General features: G+C 41.3%; 1 protein-coding gene across 7 annotated transcripts in view; it reads left to right on the top strand.

The window, feature by feature from the left end:
• Window positions 1–23,692, top strand: part of MTUS1 (microtubule associated scaffold protein 1) — a 119,581-nt gene that overhangs the window by 70,090 nt on the left and 25,799 nt on the right. For 6 of the 7 annotated variants that reach the window (XM_065696371.1, XM_065696361.1, XM_065696378.1 and 3 more), the window contains one exon: window positions 21,040–21,257. In XM_065696371.1, coding sequence (XP_065552443.1) covers window positions 21,040–21,257 — 218 coding nt within the window. Of the gene's footprint in view, window positions 1–16,914; window positions 17,420–21,039; window positions 21,258–23,692 lie in introns of those variants that run through there. The other variant, XM_065696396.1, reaches the window with a different exon arrangement.

A 23,692-nucleotide genomic window follows, 5' to 3' on the forward strand; every position in this document is an offset into this window, starting at 1 on the left:
GTTTGGTTTTATTTCGTTTGAGTGGATATGAAAGCAAAACCTGCCTGCAGGATGCCTCTGTTAAATACAGCATATAAAATAGATTGCTAGCCCTGTGTTCTAGTTAAGCAGCACTTCACTAAATAAGAAATGCTGAATAGACCTTCTGTGTGTTTGTGTGCAGTATGACAGGCTAATGGTACATCATTGAAAGCTTAGAGGGGGTTTGCCTTGTCTCCCCCTTCTGCTTTGCTGTCCCTGTGTCTTATAGGAAGTTGGTGTGTTAGCAGAAAGCTGACCAGTGTTTAGCTAGAGCTGAATATTCCATGCAAGTAGGGCATCTGAAAACCAGGTCATACTCTAGTGCACAGTGCAAGTATGTATAGGATACACTGTGGGTTTAGACACAGTGGAATGCATCGAAGCTTGTTAGTGATTATTTTGGGTTCATAACTCAGCAACAGTAGATCAGGCAATGTCAATGTATATCATAAGCATAGAAGGTTCTTGTTTTTGTTGTTGTTAAATGCCAGGAGAAGCCATATTTGGTTTTGCAGCACCAGTGCATCTTTTCTTGTAGTGGTTTAGTTGGATTAAAATGACATGATGACATGTGGCTTCTTTCCAAGGTCACATAAGCAATGAGAAATAGAATATATTAGGGACTGTGTCAACAAATAAGGGACAGAGTAATTGGAAAAAGGAATTTTGGGGTCCATGTAGGAATGTGAATGAGTGTTATGTAAGCAACATTCAGTTCTGGTTTTGGTGTAGACTGCAGTTTTAATAGGCATTATTATGTATTTCATCTGTTGCTCGCTTTCATAATAGTATAGACCAACTGCCTTGTATGGCTTCAAAGCATCCTTGAGATACTTAGGGCAGTTGTTGAAATGTACAGCTTTAAAGTGGTCTAGAGTACAGATCAAGTTGGCTTTTTCTATTACCATGCCCAGACTGACGTTTTGAGATGCAGTAATTTGGTGAAGTTAGGATGTAAGCACCACTGGGAGGAAGAGGATGGAACTTGCTCCTGTGAGTTCATAATACCGTCTTTTGCAAGTTGCAAAATACCCTTTGACTTGAAGGTATTCCGCAGTGGCCTGCTGCAGTTTCTTCACAGTGTGTAGTACGGCTGGATGTACGGTTACTCGCACTGGTGTGAAGTTAGTCTAGATTAGTCATTGCATTTATGGTTAAATGGATCCTTTAGCCGAAGTGTGTTTGCGCTTCCTACATCTTGTCTAGGTGGAGGTGTCAGAGTTAAATTAGTAATTAAAGTCGGTAATTAAAGTATCTTGCAGCATTAGCATACAGCTTGTTCAGGGAAAACCAAATATTTTTATTTTTTTTCCCCTATGAATGAAATAAATCCAGAGGAAATTTGCTGTAAAATTTAAAGTGGGTTTTGGGGGGTTTTTGGGTGGGGTTTTTTTTTTCCCCAATCATTCAGCTTGTTGCCTTATGTCTAACTTCCGCCTGTTCTGCACTGCCTCAAGGTCACCATATCCAGAAGTTCCTTCTCCCTTTAAATGTAGGCAGACATCAAAGTGTCATTTTTCTCTGCTACTGGAAGTATAGTACACCTGCATTATTAGCTGTGTGTTAATGAGTGGCCTCTTCAGCAAAACCAGAAACACTGAAATAGATCAGGAAATCCTTTATTTGCCAGTCCTGTGACTTGTAAAACTTCTTTTTGCCAAGTAACTGCAGCTAATATCTCAATGCTTCAGAACTGCATAAACACGACAGATGCGAGTTAAGCATGCACCAGTGTCTTTCAGTGATGGAATAAAACATTTGGTTCCTTTATCAAACCATTACAAATTTTTGCTGAAGAGTAAAGTGCTCTTATGCTCTTCATGCATCAGTGGTGTGACAGAGTAAATCATCATCTCTGTATGATTCTTTATAAACTGCTAGAGAGACACATTATTTTATGAATGATTCGGAACATTCATTTTGAGTTAGTAGTATGTGCTTTTGCATGAAGATAAAATTCTAGACAAGGAACTGGTTTTGCAAATGGAGGTCAAAGCTTTTGTACCTTTTGTTCAGAGTTTTCCAAGGACTGTATACTGAACTGTATTGATGCTTTTGTGGTAAACTGTTTTCATCCAGCCCTTCATGCTGCTCTTCCTCAATTTTTTTACTTTCCCTAAACAAACTGTACTTAGTGTTCTTATCTTGCTGGTGACTTCCATTGCTTACTAAACCTAGTTACTCTCTTATTACCATGGGAGTCAGAGGTGTGTCAGGACAAACAGTAGCCAATGTCATTTCAGGAATAGTGATTTAAAAAATTCCCTTTTTGCATTGCTACTAACGAGCAAACATTACAGGCCTGTTTATTTAAGCAGATGACATCCTTTTCCAATATGATTCCTTCCCTAAATCCTGCTTCAGATCACATTGAGAACTATGAAATTACTTTTGCGCATTGCAAAGTAGTGCTCTTAAAGGAGGATTCTGAAAGCCTCAGGTGTCACGAGTTGCTTAACTGCTCATATGCCTTTCCTCTCCACCTCAGAAGAATAACTGAAATGCCGATTGATGTCTGACACCACGGTTGAATATGGAATTGTAGAAACATACCCAACACACTCAACCCTACTAAGAATTCTAAATCTAAAAATCTGCTGGAGAGATTTGATACATGTCAAGCATGTTAAAAATTTGCGTCACCTACCAAGGAAAAATATGTTTCAGAAGTAAAACCAGCTTGTCTGTTCTGAGCAGAAGTTGAATAACTGGAAACCATTTGTCATGGGAGATTCTGGATTTAATCACATTTCTGTTGAAGTTGATGAGGCTCTTTGCTCCTGACTTAATCTATTCAAGACTGGGTGCTAAATAACTTGCCTGATGTGCTTGATTTCAGTCCTAACAGGTCACAGCTTCAGTAGGTGTGCAGGTGATAGCTAAATGGAGGTCCTTATTTTCAGGTGGCAGATGTTTTGGAGCTTGTAAATGTAGTTTGTGCTCTGTACCGACTTACCCAATTGTTGCACTTACAGTAGGTATAAAATGAAGATGACAGTAGTTCCTGGATAGCAGAAATGAGCTGCTGGGGGAAAAAAAAAAACCCACCAAAAAACGAACACCAAAAATATGCCACGTAAAAGCCCACAAACCACCAAAAACCACTTCAAAGTCAAAACAATAACTTCTCTGTGATTTTAACACTTAAACTGTAGATATATTTAATAAAGCATGAAAATAAATGAGGGGCTTTGCTCATGAAAAATCTTTAGAGAAAGAAGAGCTGGAGTCTGTGAAAGCAGATGGATGGCAACTTTTGCATTCTGGTTCCACTGTAGTGAGTGATGTTGGATTTTTATTCCTTCACTTAAAGAGATTAATTATATGTGAAGGATGCCTCAAGTATTTGTCAACGTGAAATAAAGTAGAATTGCTGCTTCAAGCTCAACTTCATAGAAGAATAGTTAATTGGCAAGTAAATATGAAAGACCTAGCAAATTATCTTTGCTAACAGCATTTCATATTCTAAGTGTGTATTTGTTCACACTTGATATGCCTAATAGATGAAAAGGGTCTGGCTGCTACCTATATTGCTGTGAAGTAGATTGGGGTTTGAAAGTGTCAGGCAGCTGTAATTACACTTAAAAACCTGAATAGCTTTTAAATTACTTCAGGGGATTTCCAGTGTGGTAAAACTGGATTTAAAACTTGTCAGAGCTACCTCTACAAGTTTTGCAACTTTTGCAAATGAGTCTGTTACCATAGTAGAAATGCCTTTCAACACCCAGTCAAATAAAGCATTACTACTTACTCAGTCCTTTTAATTTCAACTTTCTAAGGCGTAAAGCGGTAGCTTTTCCGAGGAAAAGGATGCCGTGAAATGTGTACTAGAATGCAGTGCTTTGAGTATTTGCAGCCAGTTGGCTGGCTGTTTTGTGCTACTCTTCTTTCTTTGTTAGCACAGAAAACTTTGATGTAGGCAAGGGGTGGAAGGCAAAAAAGTTTGTGTCTTCAATTAATCAAATATAATCATATGTTAATTACTGTGGAGGCAGTACTGCGTCGATTGGGATCACACTTAGCGCTCCCATTGCAGTCAATGGCAAGCAGTAACAATTTCTATTTATAGGTTGGCTGTTAATTTAGTGTCCTGTAATGAAGCAGTGTCTCCACTGTTTTTAGTATTTTAAGAAGTTCTGTTCCTTGAGTGGCATGATGCAATGAAAGAACCTGGGCCCAGAGCTGATGGATTTGATACCTGTAGGAAAAGTCCTGGTGTTTCAAACAGCTTTTGACTGTTTCACCAAATGTCAGACCAAAAACTACGTTGCTTGGAAAATTATTTGCAAGTAGATCCCATCTCTCTTGGCTTATCTTCCTGCAGAGCAAAACTCAGTGAAGGCTGCATGGGTCAAGATGTCTAGCCTGCTGAGTTTACCTGTATGTCTGTTTAGTCTTCTCTAGACATACCTGCTGTCTGTGGTCCAACAGAGTAGTATTGTTGTCAGAAAGATCTGATTGAATTAAATTTTTAAGAGGAGGTAAAGCTATTACTTTTACCATGATAAGGTGGTAAACTAGTGCTGCAGAATTATTAATGATTTAGATTACAGTTAATGGTATCACTAGCACCTTTCTAACAATGTCTACCAACAGCGCTCTTCCCCGTTCCATTATCTTTTCCTGGCCATGGAGTATTCTTTCTGACCTCCATTCTACAGGGAGAAGAAAATAGCATTTGATCTTCTGAGAAATGAATGTATCAGCAGGATAATTTACATACTTAAAACTTCTTCAATAAAAAAACATTCCTATTCAGTTAAGCTGTCCACATACTCAGATGTAGAAATAACCCACCTTAAATAACCTGGCTTGTATCTGAATGAGATGTTTTGCTTTGCAGTTGCAATTCATGAACTCTCCGTCAGTATCATCTTTACTGATGTCTGGTGGTTGTAGCAAGGACATTAATAACCCTGTGTCCTGTGTTAAACTCCTGGTTAAATTTATTTTTGCTACTTCTTGTCATGGTAGTATGCTGCTTGTGCATTTATGGCAACTAAAGGTTCCTCCTCAAGATGCTTGTGTAAACAGTTTGTGATGTTGTGGAAAAACTTCTGGTTAGGCAGGAAATAGGACAGCTGGGAACATCTGTGGTGAAATTCTTCTAACAAAACCTCATCCTTTTCTTAAAGAGAACTAGCAGTCCTTCAGTAGAAAATTGGGGAAAGTGTTATAAATAGTACTTGTTAATGAATTCACTTCATGCCTTTATTTTTTTTCTATGTTTGATATTGCTAATAACAAGCACTTAAATTATTAAAAATGTTATGTTTGTATTTATGTGCTAAGCCTTTTCAAATATTTGAAATAGTAAACCAGGAGTACTGGAAATGCTTCTAGCAGGAGAATGCATGAACTTACCTATTAACCTAATTGCAAATTACTCCTAATAAAACAGAAGGCTAGAAAACTTTGCTTTTCTTAGCTGTAAGCATGGGCCACTTGTGGTATAATCAATGTAAAATCAAGGCTTACTTATTTCCACAAATACTAATATACAGTCTGTCGCTTTCTTAACTCACCAAATTAAAAAGTTTTGCCACCTAAAAAAAAAGGGGGGGGGGATCTAATGTGAAATGAATAGCATAACCTGATTAAGCCTACATTTCTGTGTCTTGGAGGGACCTCTCAACTAGGACTTCGGGTCAAAGAAGACAAAGATGCGTATGTAATGTGCAGTAGCTATTTTTCTTGCTGCACTTATAATGACACAGGTAGAGGTGTTCGTAGTTAGATCTGTCCTGGGGATTAACCTCGCATGTGGGTTTTGGTCTTTGTGGTAAGTTATGGGCATATCCCAGTTTACCTGAACAATCTGCTCCTCAAGAATATTTCTGTAGTCATCTTTGCTTCTTTCCCTGCCCACCACCCGGTTATGCAAAAATGTAGCTCTGCCATCCTTGTTGCCATCTTTGTGGTTCTTTGTTAGCTTAAATAGAAGAGCCTCTGGGGAACACTGAATGCAAAGAATGATGTGATTAATGTTTTAAATATCCTCCACAGGACCTGCCTGGTCTCCACAGCAGGCATGGCAAGCAATTGCTCCTTGAGGGGAGCACTGGTCCCTGTTGGGCAGCCTTTGCCAGAGTATCTTTAGTTGCACAGTTTGGGTAGGAGTCATTGAGAAAAGAAGTCCCTTAACTTCCAGGTGCAGTCAGCAGGCAGCGGAAGGATTGTGTGCCTCTCCAAGGGTGGAGGCATATTACATCTTACGGCTAATAAAAGCACTGGGTGCTGCCCTGTTCTCTGTTTTGTTTTCAGCTTGGCAAGATGTTTTCATGTGGGCTCCATGATGTGCTCAGGTTGTTCCTGAAACAATGGTGTGCAATGTTCTAGGCACGTCCCTGGGGAGACATCTTCGCTGCTTAATAACAGGAAAGCTGTTTAACATAACAGGAAATACACAAAGAAGTATTTAACTATGATGTGGTGACTGCCAGGAATTGTCTAAGTGCATTTTGTGTGTCCCTTTAAAAGGGGATGTTCCAGCAGCACTTAGAGCTGGTATGGGGCGCTTGAGATGCCACATTTTCTGTCTTGCAGTTTCACTGAAGCATGGAAGATTGAATTCATGTGGATGATTTTAACTGGCAGCCACTGAAGTGGTTCCATTAAGATGCTATTTTATTCTGTTGACCAGCAAATTGTGCTTCACAGCTAGGGTAGCTTTAAAGTACCATTTCAAGGTTAATTTTAGACATGTTCACCTATGCTGGTATTCCTTGAAACATGCTATGCAGCTGCCTCGTAAAGTGCATTTTCCTGAGGTTGTGATCTTGCCTCTGATTTTGGTGGTTGCTTAAATTTTCCTTCATTCTGCAGAGACTTGACTTCATGTTAACTGTGGTGATACATGTAATCAAAAGGATGAATAGCACAGGTGGATTGTCCCATAGTGAACAGTGTTGAAAATGCTCCATTAGCATTTTCTATATAGCTCCTAAGAGCTCTAGGACTGACTCTTGAAGGGATTTAGGCAGTTGACCAGTTTAAACTTACCTGTTTTATTTCCAACCTGTAAGCTTAATCACGCCTACATCATCACTGAAGGTCAGGGGGGTTTTAGTCCATGGGCAAAGTTCATGTACTAGCTTTGTCTCTGAATGGCTTTATACTTCATTTCATACTCAGAAATTTGTGACTTCTCTAAAAAGTGACTCTGTATATACCAAAAAGAAAATTTGGATGTTAGCTGTTTATTTCATAACTTGAAACTGCAGACTGCAGCCATCTGTTTTCTGAGGAAAATGTTGGAATTGAACTTTTTAGTGAGTTTTCTTTTTTTTTTTTTTTAATTTTAGATAAAGTATTACTATTATGGATAACTTAGCACTGATTATAGTGCTTCCTGCATGCTTTGAAGTGCAATCACCTCACATTTTAAAGAACAACCTGAGTGAATTTGGGTCTAATCCGGATTTGTCTTTAAACGGATGCAGAGTTTACTAAACACAGGAAGCTGTTGTTGGATACATTTAGAAACAGTTTTGGCACAAGTGCAGTAATACAAAATATAACTGAGGCTCTTTAAATTTTAATGCTTGCCCTACTTTTTCTCCCATAATATCCTTTAGGCAGTGTTTCAGTGCCATGCTGAAGTCAGTGACATTTGTTACAGTCACATAAGATCAGCGCATACTCGTGTGATTGAATAAATAGCTTCTGAGTTCAAACTAAAAGCCAGTCTGTCCTCTCCATCCAGGGTATCTGCAGATACTGTAGAACAAATGATGCATATTGATGTTCTAGTCTCGTGGTCAAAAATGTGGTTTACAGGTTTCTTTTACAGAGTTGTCTTCAAGAAAGATTATGGTTCCTTGCAAATTACTGAGCTTTACATAGACTCTGACTCGGAAAGACTCTGAGTAGTTCAGGAAAAAAGAGAAAAATACCAAATTCCAGTATCTGAAGGGGGCCTGTAGGGATGCTGGGGAGGGACTCTTCGTCAGGGACTGTAGTGACAGGACAAGGGGTAACGGGTTAAAACTTAAACAGGGGAAGTTTAGATTGGATATAAGGAGGAAATTCTTTCCTGTTAGGGTGGTGAGGCACTGGAATGGGTTGCCCAGGGGGGTTGTGAGTGCTCCATCCCTGGCAGTGTTCAAGGCCAGGTTGGATGAAGCCTTGTGTGGGATGGTTTAGTGTGAGGTGTCCCTGCCCATGGCAGGGGGGTTGGAACTAGATGATCTTGAGGTCCTTTCCAACCCTAACTATTCTATGATTCTATCTGAAATTCTTGAATCTAACATTAAGCTGAGCTAATAAATGTTCTGGCAATTAACTCATCATGTGTGGGGTGTGCAGGAAGAATTGCCTCATTGATTTAGAGGCAGGCATAACTGATGAAGTTCAGTGATTCAGTTAAAGTTCCAAGTAAGTTCTGGGTCATTTGGTTGGGATTTTCTTTGCCTTTATTGCAACAAAGTGGACCTCCACAGCGCATAAGCAGAAGGTGACTTTCAAACTTAAAAGCTTAATTCTATATGCTACAAGAATCCTGTTTGGATTTGTTTGGAGTTCTTTCTATTCTTAGCTGTTAAAACCTAGGGTTGTTGGAGCCAAGTTTGGTACGTAGATCTAGAATAAATTTATCATGCAAATAAATAAGCTGTTAACTTTCTCTTACTTGGATTTATGGACACCAGTGTTTCTCCCAGTTACCTGATGTTTATCCCTAGCATATTTACAATGCTTGCTAGCCCTTTTGGGAGGAAGCATGTTAAAAAGTAGTTGAAAAATAGACTACATATCTGACTTCCCAGAATGTAGGAGACTGCAGTGCATGTGTGAGAGCAGCTTCTCAGCTAGCCTGTTAATATCTGAATGAAATATGTGGCATGTAGAGAGATTATAGTCAGTGATTTAATCTATGTGAATTCAGATCGGGCTTGAGCTGGAAGAAAAGGTATCATAAAAAATGCAGCGGGGTGTATTGTGGTAATACTTGAAACAGTTGAGCAGTCTGCTGAAATGTCTTTTATGTCTAGGTAGTGCTTACCTTGCCTGAATAAGGAGTGATGTAAATGGTTTCTGGAGGCTTCTTTCAGCCCTGCGTTCCTGATGATGAGCAGGGTAGGGTAGATGACAGTATTAAGGAAAGAATGAGTACAAGCATTGCAGCTTGGACAGCTTCTTCCTTTCTGTGTTTCAGCCCTGGTTGCATGCAAGAGCTGGGATCTTCAGAAAGGCTGGGAAAGGAGAAAGGTTGTCTTGACATCATTCTGCTCGCTGGTGGTGTGTGAGGGTTTTCCACACACATGTGGATGTACAGTGAGCTTTTTCCTGTAACACTACACACAGACACTGTTCCCCCGAAAATCTTTTCTTGGATGTGATGATAACCTGTGTTTAAGTATATGCAAATGGAGAAATGGATATTCCTGAGTGTATTCAAGAAGGATGTAGAGGTGAGGAGGAGGGATCAGGATTTGCACTGTGGGGGCAGTTAATAGGATCTGGAAAGGGCTTGCAGATGGTATGAACTAACCATGATGGGATTCCCTGTTCAACTCGACTCAGAGTCCTGACTTTGTAGACATAGGCTGCAGAGCAGAGGAAAAAAATATGTGATGTCCTGTATTGGTGATGAAGCAGTAGAGGGCACCAGACAACAAGGAGCAACTTCTTGTACAAGAGGTGGAAATGAGGAGAAAAGGAAAAGGAGAGGAAATAAGAGCAGAGAGGAGTAACAAACATCAGTCTTCAACATCACTCTGTGCTTGGTTCTTTGGGCAAGTGTGTGTTTTGGGGATGAGAAGGCACTGCTGCAGCTGTAAGAAGGTATGCAGAAAAAAGCAGGAGTGCTTCAGATGTCTGTTTGCTTACTCAGAGCAATACCTGAACTGGAAACTTCATTGTAAACCCCTTAGGTAAACAGAATTGCTAGCTATTTTTTTCCTTGAAAATCTAGGGAATTCAAAGATTTAAAGTTGCCTGTGGCATGTATGATAAACTGACGTAGCAAAATTCTAGTGCCTAAACCAAAGATAATAGATTGAGATACAGTTCAAACTTTAACTCAGTCCTTACTGGCCAAGCCATCAACACACTGTAATACATCCTCATGCAGTTATTTTCCATCCTGTCTTCTGTGTCCTTACAAATGGGTGACTTGCAGCAGTGGGTTTTTTTTAAGGTGGATGTAGAGTTGTTTCATTAGGGTACATACAGCCAGTTCCTCATATCAAAACATCCGTGCTCTAGGCTTGGCATTATTAGTACAATAAACTAGTTCTACTGTCTTCTCCCTCCTTTTCCCACAGACAGAGGTAGGTAGCACTGTATGGTTAACTGGCATGTGTCAGGCTTTGTCCTGTTTCAGAATGAGCCAAGAAATCAAGCACTGGTATTGTTCTTGGTTACTGAGAAAATAACTAGAACAACCCTGCTCCACTGTCAGTCTAGCTGGTGCTTGTTAAACTTGTCTTCTGTAAATTGCATGGCATTTCAAATTTGGTTATTTAGTTTGTAGTCATATCTAAACATAGAGAGGACTTATTAATTTGTTTTATATCTTTGTAGCTGATGTGTGGCTCATTCATGCTTAAATATGTACTAGCTAGCTGAAAACCCAATTCAATTCTAAGTGTTACAGTTCCAGTAAACTTGACTAATATTGGGAATGCATTCTTAAAAGAAAATCACTTTGTATGTTAAGTGTTCAAAACTCAGACAGTGCTTCTGTAAAGGAGTCCTGTGGCATATAAGGTAAGAAGTGTTATGGGCACAGTGCTGAGATTTCAGCATTAGTCAGACTGGCATGTGTACTACACATTTAACAGGCAGACATCTATCTGATAAGTGTATTACACACTTAATGTTCAAGCCTGAGACTCCTTTAAGTCCTTTGTAAAACATGACTTGTAAGGATTATCCCTTCCAATCTTCTGAACTGCTTGAAATCTTGGACATTGTATTTTGAAATTTTGGGGGTTTTGTTGTGGTTTGGTTGGGTTGGGGTTCTTTTTGTTTTGTTTTGTTTTGGGGTTTTTTTATTCTTTCCTGCCATCATCATGGCCTTTGCCAGTGCACCACTGCTCAGGTTGGCAAAACGCATGGCCACTTGATATCATCTCACCTGACGCTCACTTTGTTGTCATCAAAACTGGAAAAGAAACAGCTACTGGTGAAATGACAAAGAAATACATAACACTAAGGCAGTGTAGGGCCCAGTTCAAGAGTCTTGATCACCAGGCTTCCCTTCAAAACTTGCTGTTTGAAAAATGCACAGGCTGGTTGATCAGCCAGTTGCACTGATGACACAAGTTGAGTTAGCACTTGTCTTTGTGCTTTTATTTGGGAAGCCATCAGCACTTTGGAGGGTAATGCATTTCCTCAGATGTGGTTTAGGTATCTTTAGAAACATTATAGACTTAACTCCTTGCACAGCTTCAGTGTAAGGTTAATGTAGGTTTTTAAAACAGAAATTATAATCTTCAGAAGCGTGAGTAAGGCTAATGCAACGTGGAGATTCTGTATGCTTAATCAGTGTATGAGCAGAACACACCAAAGTAATGGCAAACGAAAATGTGTCGTTAACATGCTTCCTCTAGGAGGTGAAAGCACTGTGTTCTGGGCAGTCGGTTTGACAATGTGCTAAAACAGTTGTACAGGCTCGAGTGGTATACCATAGGACAGGTGACATTTTAGGGAAACAAAGACATGTCAGTGTTTAAACAGAAGGGATGGTTTTGGTTGAGAAATGCCGATGTTTTAATGGATAGTTCATTTTAATGGGCATGTGTCCTCAGGGAGCCCACTTCAAAGGCTGTTGTGTGGGTAAGAGTCTGGGGTAGGAACTGGAAGGATAATGTACTGTGGCTTATCTAGGAGCCTTAGTGCAATGTCACACTTTGATTGTTGGTATTTCGCTTACCTTCAATTTTATGGCTGCCCTCAGTGTTTCCTCATGCAGTGAGGGCATTCCTTCCCTCATGGAAAGATGGCAGGGGCATGCTTGTAACCCAGCAGAGTCCAAGCCCTCCCACTGCAGGGCAGAGGGCTTGCTATGCCCTGTGGGTTATCACTTCAGGGCCTGAAAGAGCATGATGTATGTGTCAGATTGACTGGCAAGGAGTATGCTGGCATCTGTCTTCAGAGGAGCCCTTGTAAAGGGTTCTTCTGAGGGACTGCTTGGACTTGCTGAGCCTTTTGTGGAGATAGTGCAAAACCACTTTGTGGTCCAGAGAAGGGCCGCAAAGATGATCAAAGGACTGGGAAGCCTGCCGTCTGAGGAAAGGTTGAGAGAACTGAGTTTGTTCAGCCTTGGGAAAAAGAAGGCTCATTTGAGGCCTTATCACCACATTCCAGTATTTGTAGCCAAGTTTTGAAGAAGATTGTAAGGAAGCTTGTGTTTTATAAGGAGTTATATGGAAAAGATGAGGTGGAACAGATACAAGTTAGTCCTGGGGACATTCCGATTAGACACAAGAGGAAAATGTTTCACAGTTTTCACAATGAGCCATTGAAATAATCTCCTCAGGGAAGTGGTGGACTCCCCAGTGTTGGACACTTTTAAGGTTCAGCTGGACAGGGTGGTGAGACATCTTGTCTAGGCCATGTTTTTGCCAAGAAAGGTTGGACCAGGTTATTTTTGAGGTCCCTTCCAACCATGTATTCTGTGATTTTTGTTCAGAAGAACTTGAGAAGGATTTGATGACAGCTAAAATAACTGGATGTTCTAGGCAGGGACTAGTGCCTGACCTTAAAGAAGGGAGACTCGAGGGTTACAGCAAGAGTAAAGGAAAGGAAGAGCTGCCATGCTGGTTTAGGAAGCATCTACTTGTCTTGGGCTTCAGACCATATTGGTGCAGAGAGAGATGGAAGATGAGAAGTGCTGTTAATCTTCCCCCAGCTGCTGTGATACAAGGCCAGCTAAGCAAGTAGCTAGAAAAGTGCCTGAGATGCAGCATTTTCTTAAGCATTTCATTTGGGTGATTATTTCAGGCAGAACTCTGAAAAATGAAGTCACTTTGTTGAGGACTAGAACTGGCTCATGACTGATGTGCTTGAGGTGTGAACAGAGCAAGTTGGGGCTGTATGTACCAGCTTATACAGACAGGCCTGAGGCACAGCTTAGAGTCAAAACATCACTCCTTCAAGAGTCTGTGTTTGTATAGTCACCAGCCTGGGCTCAGAGAGACGCAGCAGGAAGGTGTGTGTTTGCCACCTACCAAACTAGATGATGTAGGCAAAAATTACAGCTGCCCAAGCTGTGGAGCGGCTGGGGGGGCTGGAACACTTCCATCCAAGTCTAGCCTCTCAGACACCGTTAATCTAGTTTTGTGACTGCTTTCCTATATATGTGTGTGAAACTGCTTCCTGCATTTATAGCCCAGAGCAGGAGTTTTGAAAGAATTGAGGGTGGTAATTTACAGCTAGCCAAATTTCCAGGTCCTCTCAAAGACAGTGTATGTACTGCTTCAGACAAAACCTAACAGCTTCCTTATTTGTATGGATGTTCTTAAGTCTCCCTCTCTGAAGTGTTTTAGTTTATCGTGACACCAACTTTAAAATCAAAGCCATGAGATTAAATTGTTGATCAGTCTTTCTGTTGCATTGCTTGAATAGCTTGTGTGCATTGCGGCAGGGGGGAAGGCAGCAGGGGAGGGTGGTAGGAGAATTGTAGAACCCTGTTGAGGTTCCAGAATTCGCTGTTTAAAGATTAACAAACAAGGCAAAGTTATGTACTCGCTTAGGGGCTGGGTCAGATGTGAAAGTGAGATTTAGTAACTCCTGAAGGAAAAAAACCCCAGAATCAGACCCATGGGTTGCACAGTACTGCATCAAAGGGACAAGCTTGCTTAGGAGAGGAAAAGATAAATGCAGCTAGAGTAGAGGTCAGCAGTGTAGGTCTCTGTTCTTCAGGCTTTAATAAAAACGTGGACCTTCAAGTTTACTTTAGTATTGGTATATTTGAGGAAATTTGATCAAACTCAGAGCTCCACTGAACACATTTAACTGTAAGCGCTTCACGACTGCTAATGCTGTAGAGGATACATGTTTCATTATGCTTGCCATAACTTGGTTCAATGTGTGTTGTGGGATGTGTTGGCAGCATTTCCTTTAGTTCAGTATTTTAGTTGTAACTTGGCTGATTTCTTAAATACAAGTATGTACCTAGTTTGCAAGGATATATTCTTATCCCAGTGTTCTCTCCTTTTATATGTAGCAAGTACTCTGTTCTGTAGCCCTCTCTCATTTTTACTCTTGTTTTCATTTTTAATTTCGTCTTTCTCCTTGGCTCTCAAACTCTTTGCCAGCCTAATGCCAGGAAGTTCAGGGGTGGTTGTGGGGTGGTGTTTATAGTTTGTTGGTCTGGCTTGTTTCAGCTGGGGAAGTGTGTGCAGCTACCAATTAGGTGTAACAAACCTTTTGAAAAAGAGAGAAGTTAGTATATAGATGCAGCTAGTGGCTTCCTCTTTCATATTTGGGAAGTGAAAATATCTGGTTGCTGTTTTAAGTCTGACCCCAGTCCTAGCCGTATGAACTGGTCAACCTCACAGAACATGAAACCACCCTGAAAGTGTAATGGACTTTTTCTGTATGATTCACTGTAAGCTATGTGTAAATTCTTTCAGTTTATATTTCAAATGTGCTGTATTACTTAACACTGTAAAACAAAACTGTTGCTATGGTTTAGTGAGTTTCTGTGCTGACTTCAGAACTGTGCATGATACTTGTCTCTGGATGGCATCCCTTCTCTCCAGCGTATCGACCGAACCACACAGCTTGGTGTCATCGGCAAACTTGCTGAGGGCGCACTCTTTCCTACTGTCCATGTCAGCGACAAAGATGTTCAAGAAGACTGGTCCCAGCACTGATCCCTGAGGGACACCACTCGTTACTGGTCTCCAGTATTGAGTTTTCCATTGTTTCCAACTGGACGTTGAGCCGTTGGCCACAACTCATTTGCTGCCAGGAAGTGTCTTGCAAGGTCTTTGCAAATGCTTCATCTCTGTTTCTAAAATTTTTTGCAACTGCTAAGGTATGGTGAAGGTTGGAATGAAGAGTTCAGCTGCTGAGTTGGGTTACTGCGGGTGTTGGTCTAGGGATGCTGAAGTGCTGCTCGTGCTCATACCTAGCTCTCTTCACCTACCTAAATCTTTTGCCACAGATGTTACCTTCAAACTTCAGAGTATGCTTCTGCAGTCTGTTTTGTGTACTGGTCTTCAGTGGTGACTATATGTGGTGACTATATGTGAATAATAACACTTGGGAGTTCTTGGGATAGCTATCCAGGTAGAAATGGGGCATGGGGCTGAGGGGAGGAGGAATCACACCTGTGGCTAATAAGTGTGCTGGGGAAATCCCATCGGAAAGCTTATGTCTGGCCTTCTGGCAGGTGATAGAGACTTAGAAAAAAGCACCACCATCAGCATTGTGCCCACCAGGGGCTGTTAAGCCTCTTCAATGGCAGGGCAGTCAGGGGATACCTGCAAGCTGTGAGGTGCTTTGTGTGATGGATGTGTCTCTGGTACCTTCGTGGTTCTATGAGTATGCCTGGACTCTAGTGTAGGAGGCAGACTGGCAAGTGAAGAAGCAAACAGACTGCAGGTGGGACTCCAGTTTGGCTTTATGACTAGCAGCAATGTGGTGAGCTGGAAATCCTGTATGTGCGTGCATAAACTGTTGCCGTTCTTAGTGATGCTTCCCAGCCCAAACAAGTGCTGATGGGGATTACTGTGTTTTTAGATGGATAGGTTGTCTATTCTGGGGCGTTTGTGGGATCACCACTGCTTCCGAAAGCATCCTGGAGTCATGACAGTGCCAAAGGTGTGGTGTAAAAGCTTTTCTGAACTCAAACCTGGGTGCTGCTCCAGGTCTTGCTCTGCTGGGTGTTGTGCTGAGTACCAGCTCAGCTCTTTGAAGGCAGAGACTGACGCCTTCTGTAGACCAAGATCTACGTTGCGTTGGTCATTTTTTTCCAACTGAATCCAGTGACTGGGTAATTAAATCGCTCTGTAACAAAACAGCTAACAGCCTGCTGTCATTAACCTACCTGGTTTTATGTGAAGCCTACACCTTTTATGAGTTCTGTGCTTAAAAGTGAGAAGCCTTAGCTTTTCTCTGTAAAAGTTAACACTCAGCTGTGGTAGCTAAAAGGCTTACCCTTCTTAGCCTGCCAAAACCACCTCATTAGTCAGTTTTCCCATATTGCTCTGGTAACTGTTTATTGTTTGTGCACTAGAGGGCTTCCTCAGGATCTGGGCTCTTCCAAAGGCGGCTGAAAGAGCATTGCTAGCTGAGGGAATGAGAAGGGCACTCAGTGGGAGTGAGGCAATATCCATCATGCTCACAGAGGTACTCCTGAACTCTCACTGCAAACATTAGCAGAAGGACAGGTGCACAATCACCTTGATGAATATACAATTGAAATAACTAAGCCCTGTTGAACTGTTTGTCTTTCAGCTCCTGCAGGCAGTTCAGGCTCCTCTTGAGCCTTTGTGTTGGGAAGGAAAGGCTGCCTTGTTCTTGCAGATTGTTTGCCTGTGTTGCAACAAACCCGGTTACTGATGCCCAGGCATCCTTTGATTGATGCACAGATCAAGTGACTGTTGGGAGTGGCTCTTGGTGACGTTCCACGTACAGTGATGTCAGCGAAAGATTTTAAAAAATTCAGGTGTGGCATAAGCTGCCAATTAAACTGATTAGTGCTCTGCTGAGGCCCGAGAGCAGCTCTGCGTCGCAGCCCTGCTTATTGAACCCGTTTTACTTACTGCCTGTGTCTTGCCTTGCACTAGACTTTTACCTAGTTCACTGCAGCGTGCTGTGGTAGAATACCATACTAAGGGCTGTGTGCTAGCTCTCTTGCTGTCTGGGAAGGCTGCTACCAGCTCACCAATGTCCCTGACCACTTGGAAGCTGTGACGCTGGAAGAAGACCTGTGACTCCTGTGGGATTAAGATGGAGTGCCTCGCGGCTCTGCTGGCAGAGCTGAAAGCTAGCCAGGAGGCGATGCAGGCTGGACAGAAGGAGCTAAAGCGTGACGTGGAAACATCCCAGAAGGAAATCAGAACAGTGTTAGCACTGCAGAGGAGCCAGCAACAGGTGAAAGAAGATCTCCGAGCAGATGTCAAGTCCAGTCACTTGGATATAAGAACTGTGCTTGAGGAAATCCAGCGAGTAAGAGAAGAAATGGAAGCTCGATTAAATACTCAGGCTGATCTGGTCTTACTGATCAAAGAAGTGAGCACCAATTTAACATGTGTAGACAAGGCTTTCCAGAAAATGGAGGAGAGGCAGAAGGTTTTTGCCAGCCTGCATCTTCCTACGAGAGAAAATGTTCAGGAAGGATTTTTCTTTGAAAATTGCTTATACAACTCGCACATGGGTTTTGAAAAACCTGTGGAAGCTAACAGTTTGGATGAGGAATGTGAGAAGAAGGTGCTTAGGGGTAAGACAATGGTGATTGCAGAAGTGTGGGGAGAGAAATGAGGTTGTTCCTACTTGTGCTTGCCAAGTAGTTTGTTCAGGCTATTGGGAATGCTTCTAAGAAATGTAATTTTTTTAGAAATTTAATCTCTTGCATAAAACCCCCTAATTGTAGCTGGTGTAGCCATTACTGCACAGACTTCCTAGCACATGGGAACAAAGGAAGGCTTCAATTTGGCTCTGCAAACCAAAAAGTGGTCAATAGGTGGTTCGTCTAGTAATCCAGCAACAGTGCACAAGATGAAGAGGCTCAGGGTACCAGGCAAGCTCTGAGATAGTAAAGTACAATGTCAAGTACTGGGGCAATATCCCAGCACTTAAATGTAACTTTAATGAAGCACGCCCTAATAAACAGACAGTTGTGTATTTCTTGCTTCTGAATGCCTGTTAACTAGAGAAGCTATTTATGGGAAATGGTTTTCTTCATTGAAAAGCTTGGGATGGGCCTAATATTCTCCCTAAGGAACTGGAGTTGGCTGCTGCCATCTCCATAGTGACTGTAGAGGGGGTGGGAGAGGTTTTGGACCTTTTCCAAGGTCAGGGGTTATTTTTGCCAGCGAGGTGTCGAGTCTTCTGTGAATGATTCAGTGATCAAAAGGCTTTGCAAAATCCCTGCTGATTTTTGTTTTGGTGATTCTTCCAGTTACTATGCTATGTGTGGTACTTGCGAATCTGATTTCAGTCTTCAGAAACTGAGCATTTCAGCTAGATTTGGTACAAGGTTTTCAAGCCTGGAGAGGAGTCCACCTTAAGAGTGGAAATTGTTCTGCTTTGCAAGTGCGACTGTTTAAAGGTGGCAAGTAAAAAGGCCAGCATAAGGAGGACTTGGGCTGGTAACCAGTACTGTCTGCAATTTAGGGTTCATCACTGATGTGTTGTATCAGTAATTAGGCTCATGATGCTTTTGTTTTAATGAAAGCATGGTTTTTGTTTTGGCATCACAGCATGCCTTCTGTACAAATCTGGAAACACTCTGTCATTGCCCAGAGGTATGTAGGACATAAATAAGCACTGGAGTGTCACTGGTGTTAATCTGTAGAGGCAGTTCATGCTACAGAACGCTCATGCTGGCAGAGGAGCGCTTTTCAACATTTGAAGTGGCTGCATGTAGCACATGTCTATGATAGATTGCCAACAGGAATGTCACTGAATTTCTCTAGTGCCTGTTTTTCGTTCAGCTTTTTTTAGTATAGTGTCCAGGGCTGGCTTGGTTGGATGTTTGAATGAGATTCTAGGAAAGGATTGAGTAGTCTGGGCACCTTGATAAAAGCAGTGGCATGAAACTGGCAAACTGATAAAGGCTGGCTGAACACTGGAAACAGTGGATATCTGGAGTCCTGTGTCATTTGTGGGTAGCTGCTTTATCACTGTACTTAAATTAAATAACCTTATTAGGTGTGATAGGTATGATGTAATATTTTGCCAGAATAGAAGTTGTCTGCAAACATTTATTCAGGTTTAACACAGCTCTGTCAAGAGTCCTACAAATGGATGTAAAAGCCATTTCATACAGTTAATTAAATTATGACATTAGCATCTGTATCAGTGGATTTACGCAGTACCCTTAAATCAAGAAGAATGCTCTAGTTCTCCACTTACTTTAAGTGGAGCATTCAGGAAGGGAGGTGGAATATATGAGAGAGTAGGAGTATGTGAGCCAGGAGGGCAGGGAAGGACTGACTGTACATGTTTATTCTCTGCTCTTTTTCCCCTCTCTCCTTGATTGTCTCTTGTGATTTTTGAAGTAGCTTCAGAAGGTAACCAGTATTTTCCTAAACACAGTATTCTCCACAAGGTTGCTGGAAATCTGACATGATTGCTCTCAAAAGTGAACTGTCATTCATTCAAAGAGGTCTACTCAAAGGTCGTTATGTCTGCACTGTGAGAAAAGAAGTGGTCACATTAGTTAAAATGGTGGTAAAATAACCAGAACGGTCAGGCAACCTCGATCTTTTTTTTTTTTTTTTTTTTTTTTTGTCCACAGATTTGTATCTTGATTTGGGTTATTGTGGTGTTATGTCTTTTAACAGCTCTACTATGAAACTGCAAGATGGCATTTTTCTAACTTACAGTACACCCTTTAGCAGTCAGCATCTCATGAGTAGAAGTGTAGTGGAATCTCCCAAGAACACAGGAGCATCTGAACATGATAAAGCAATGTGCGGACAATTCCCTAACTATGAGGAATGACGGAAAATCTTGCATAGAGAGGATGTATTTGGAAAATTACTAGGCTTAGGAGGCACTTTATACCCAATTCAGTAAGAGAGGCACAGAGAACAATTGGTATTTTGAGCAGGAAACTTGTTTTCAAATGCTTTGAAAACAAGAGAAGGCTGTGCAAGACTGATGTGGTAATACAATGGTTGATGTGTCAGTGAGACTAACATTAACTAAGAAGCAAAGCTTTTGTTATTGATACTGTCTCCAGTTGTGTGATTGAACCTTACACTGCTGGCACTGTTGCAGAGTCACTTGACAACCTTCAAGTGCTTGGGCTTCAGAAAGGATTCATTTGGTTAGTTTGTCCCCCTTCTTTTCCACACATTCCTACGGTTCTTTTCGCTAAATCTCACCTCTCAGGTTTTTTCACTTTATCTGGAAAAAATCTTGTTAAACTGAAACTGTACAAAGTAATCTGCTTAGATGTTTTCATTAAATTGCCAAGGGATATTTATGTATTGCATCAGCCTTTTATTGCAAAAGTGTTTGCTCCTTCCCTGTGTGATCAAATGGGGAAGATTTGCCCTATCTGCACAGCAATACTGTACTCCCTTTCCAATCTGAAGGCAGCAGAGAAACCTGTAACCTCTGTGATGTTTGTAAGTCAAGTGCTGGATTATGTGATGTGGTTTGCTCTGACATGAGGTGATTGTGTACTACGAAGGCATTGACGTTGCAGCATAAGTAGGAATATTAAATCAGTGATGTAATTCTTGGACAGTGAATAGTGGCAGTGAAAACTTGAAATACATTCATTTTAGAGCATCTTTAAAAGTCTCATCCTTAAAAGTCTCAGCCTTGTGACTGAAATTGCTGACACAGAAATGCTGCAAGACTCCTAGTTAGTGGAGCTCAAATGTGAGCTGCAGAGAGGGGAGTTTTACAATAAAAATTTTGAAAGCAAGTGAAAGGCCAAGTAAATGTAGGGAAAATGTTTTGGTTTGTTTTTTATTCACCAGTACTTTAGAGTGCAGGAGATGGTGCATGTTGCAAACACAAGTGGTCAACTCTTGCATTAGGAATAAGTTACTGGTTAGGTAGGATGATGGAGATCTTGCATTTTATGACAATATTAATTCAGAGCACAGTGTGAAGAGCATGCTGAAAAGTAAGCCACAGAGTATATGAAGGTGAGAATGAACTGCAAAACATTATATACAAGGTTGTGGTGCTAGAAATCAACCTGGCAGATGACAGTATGTGCTCTGCAGTGCTATTGAAATAACTCTTTCTCCAAGTTAGTGTTTCAGGAAGTGTTTCTAAGAACTTATAACTACTTTCTTTTGCATCTGTGCTTTAAGTGTTGGCCAGATAATTCAACTTAAGTTGCATATTAATTAGTTATTGTTGGTTTTTCAGTCGACAAGGGCAAGCAGCGGAGTCCCAGGAGCTCCTGCATACCAGCTCAAGCCTCCTCGGATGCGCATTTGTTCGGTACAAAAGCAGCCGAGCTGACACAGTACAAAACAAAATGTGAGACCCAAAGTGGAATCATTCTGCAGCTGAAAAGATTCCTGACAAGCAGCAACCAGAAGTTTGAAGCGTTAACAGTTGTGATCCAGCACCTGCAGTCTGAGGTAAAAACTCACAGCTAAGCAATTTGGGCTTTAATTGTTTGAACTCTCTTCAACAAGGGTGTCTGAACATACGAGCATACCGATACAGAACATCTGTGTTTCCATTCCAGTGGTTTGTTTTCCTGTGGAAGCAGCAGTAAACCTGCTCCTGGCATCAGCTGGATAAAAAAAAAAAGCCTGACACTGGGGTTTATGGCCTCTTTGCAGCTTCACATCCTTTTTAAAAGATGAGTTTTTGAATGTTTGTAGTCATAGGGTCCTTCAAGCTTGAGTACCATTCCAAGAATATACTTTAGGTTCTGCCCTTGTAGGAAAGACTAGTTTCAACTGGTAAGCTGCATGACCTTGCTTTGTTATTTGACATTGGATAGAAGAGTGTGCAAGGGGTAGATATGTTCTTGAGCTATTCAGAATAAAGCATGAGTTATAATGGTGTCATTTATTGAATCCAACAGTGTTACTGTTGGTGTCTGAAAACTGTCAACATGTCATTTAAAAAAAAATAATTAGAAATGCCCCTGGAATTTAGAATAGACTTAATCTGATGTGGTTTAATGTTTATTTGTTCTAGTCTGTTTGATGCGCATAATGACCGTATCAATTTGATACCATACTAGAAACTTTTGGTCTGCCTTGAAAACCTTTGAGAGAAGGAAAATGTGAAGTTATGGAAATGATAGCAGTTATGGATTTATACTGCAACTGTTCATGCAGGCTTTAATAACAGTTTCTCTTGCATTTATAACTAATGTTCCAAGATTGGTATCAATTTTATTTCAGCTGTTCTGATATATGGCAGGTTTTACAGTCTGGTATATTAAAAATAGACTGAGTTGTCTTTGTGTGCTGCTAGAAATGCAACATTCTCTTCTTGTGGGATAATAATCTGCTTGCTCTTCTACAATAATACTGCATTTAAGCCCAAGTCTGGTTCAACTCTAAGGGCAGTGACTCTTAGGCACTCTTGTGGATTTGGTTTGGTGGGGCATTCTAAACTCTTGAATGGAACACCTTTCTCTGCTAAGGAACTAGTTCAAGATCTTCAAAGCAATCTGAAAGGGGATTTTTGGATGCCTGTCATCTGATATGAATTGTGGAATTTGTATGTGAAATTCTTACTGCTAACCTGTGCAGTCTTCTAATTACTGTATAATAAGCACCTTGACTGGGAATGGCTATTTAGAAAAAGAGGGGGGTGGCTAGTGTTGAGATGGAGGGAAGAGAACTGCATACAGGAAACTGGTCATTTTGCTCCTCCTCTTCATTATTCCTTTGAAAATGGTGTTTCTATTAAACTGTGTAAAATTAGGAATCTTTGGAGCGTGAAGTCTAAGTCTACGAAGCTGGGCTAAATATGACTTTTACACCAGTTACTGGTATTGAGGATTTCTCTCCTTTCCCAGGATAAGACAACACTTGCTGAAGAGTCACTGTTTTGTTGTGTACTTGCTGTAGGGCTGAGAAGGACTCTTCTGCTATGGTGGTATAAGGAATACTCAAGAATCTGTTAGTTAGCTGGGGAAACATCCTATAGGATTTCAGCATTTCAGGGAACACTGAAGTGTTACCTTGCTTTTGTGGTTTGTTTTGGTTTTATTTGTTGGGATTTTCTTTTTCCTTTATGGTGATGCGTGGGGTCTGGTGTCGCTAACATAATCTCAACTGGCCGTATGTTTATTTTTCTTGGGCATCCCTTCGATGCAATTTTCAAACTCTTTGGATAAACTTGGGGTGAAACTTAAAGTCAGGTTTTAGCTCATAAGGCAGGGGCTCGTAGCTTAACTACTGCAGAGCCAACTGAGAGCAGCTTCAGCTTTTCTCTTTAAAAATACGATAAATCGTGCTTAGCTGATTACATCAAGAACAGAACCGTGCTTCCATTTCTCCCAGTAGAGCAAGTGCAAAGTGACACAATGCAGTGTAAGCTGATGAAACAGCTTGCTTGCCATAACCAGGGGCAGGGCCTGCTCTGGACTCCCCAGAGTGAGAGAATTTCCTTGGTAGATTAGCAACATGGACCATCCGAATGTGCTGTCAGAGTCAGTTTGAGGGTGCGATGGGGTCAGGGACAGGCTGCTCAGCCAAATGGAGAGAAGAGCTGGAGTGAGCTGTCAGGTCACTCTGAGGCTGTGCAGCCCAGCCCCAGCTTCTTTGTAAGACCTGCCCCATCCTCTCCCGCTTTCCCTGCAAAACTGAAGTTACTGGGAGGTGATTCAGCTGTGGGTTTATTCGGGTTTGCTTTCCTTTTCTCCCCAAAGATGTCCCAGTGCATCCCAATTGCACAAATGTCCAAAGTTACTTCTTATGAGCTCATTTGAAATGGGATATGGCTGTGAACAGAATCAGAACTTGCTGGCAATTACTTCTGTCAAGAATGCAGCCAGCCCATTTGGAATAAAGTCAAGAGGCTGCTGTTGAAGGGTTAAAGGAGATTG

This window comes from Lathamus discolor, chromosome 1 (assembly GCF_037157495.1).
Source record: "Lathamus discolor isolate bLatDis1 chromosome 1, bLatDis1.hap1, whole genome shotgun sequence".
Lineage (NCBI taxonomy): Eukaryota > Metazoa > Chordata > Aves > Psittaciformes > Psittacidae > Lathamus > Lathamus discolor.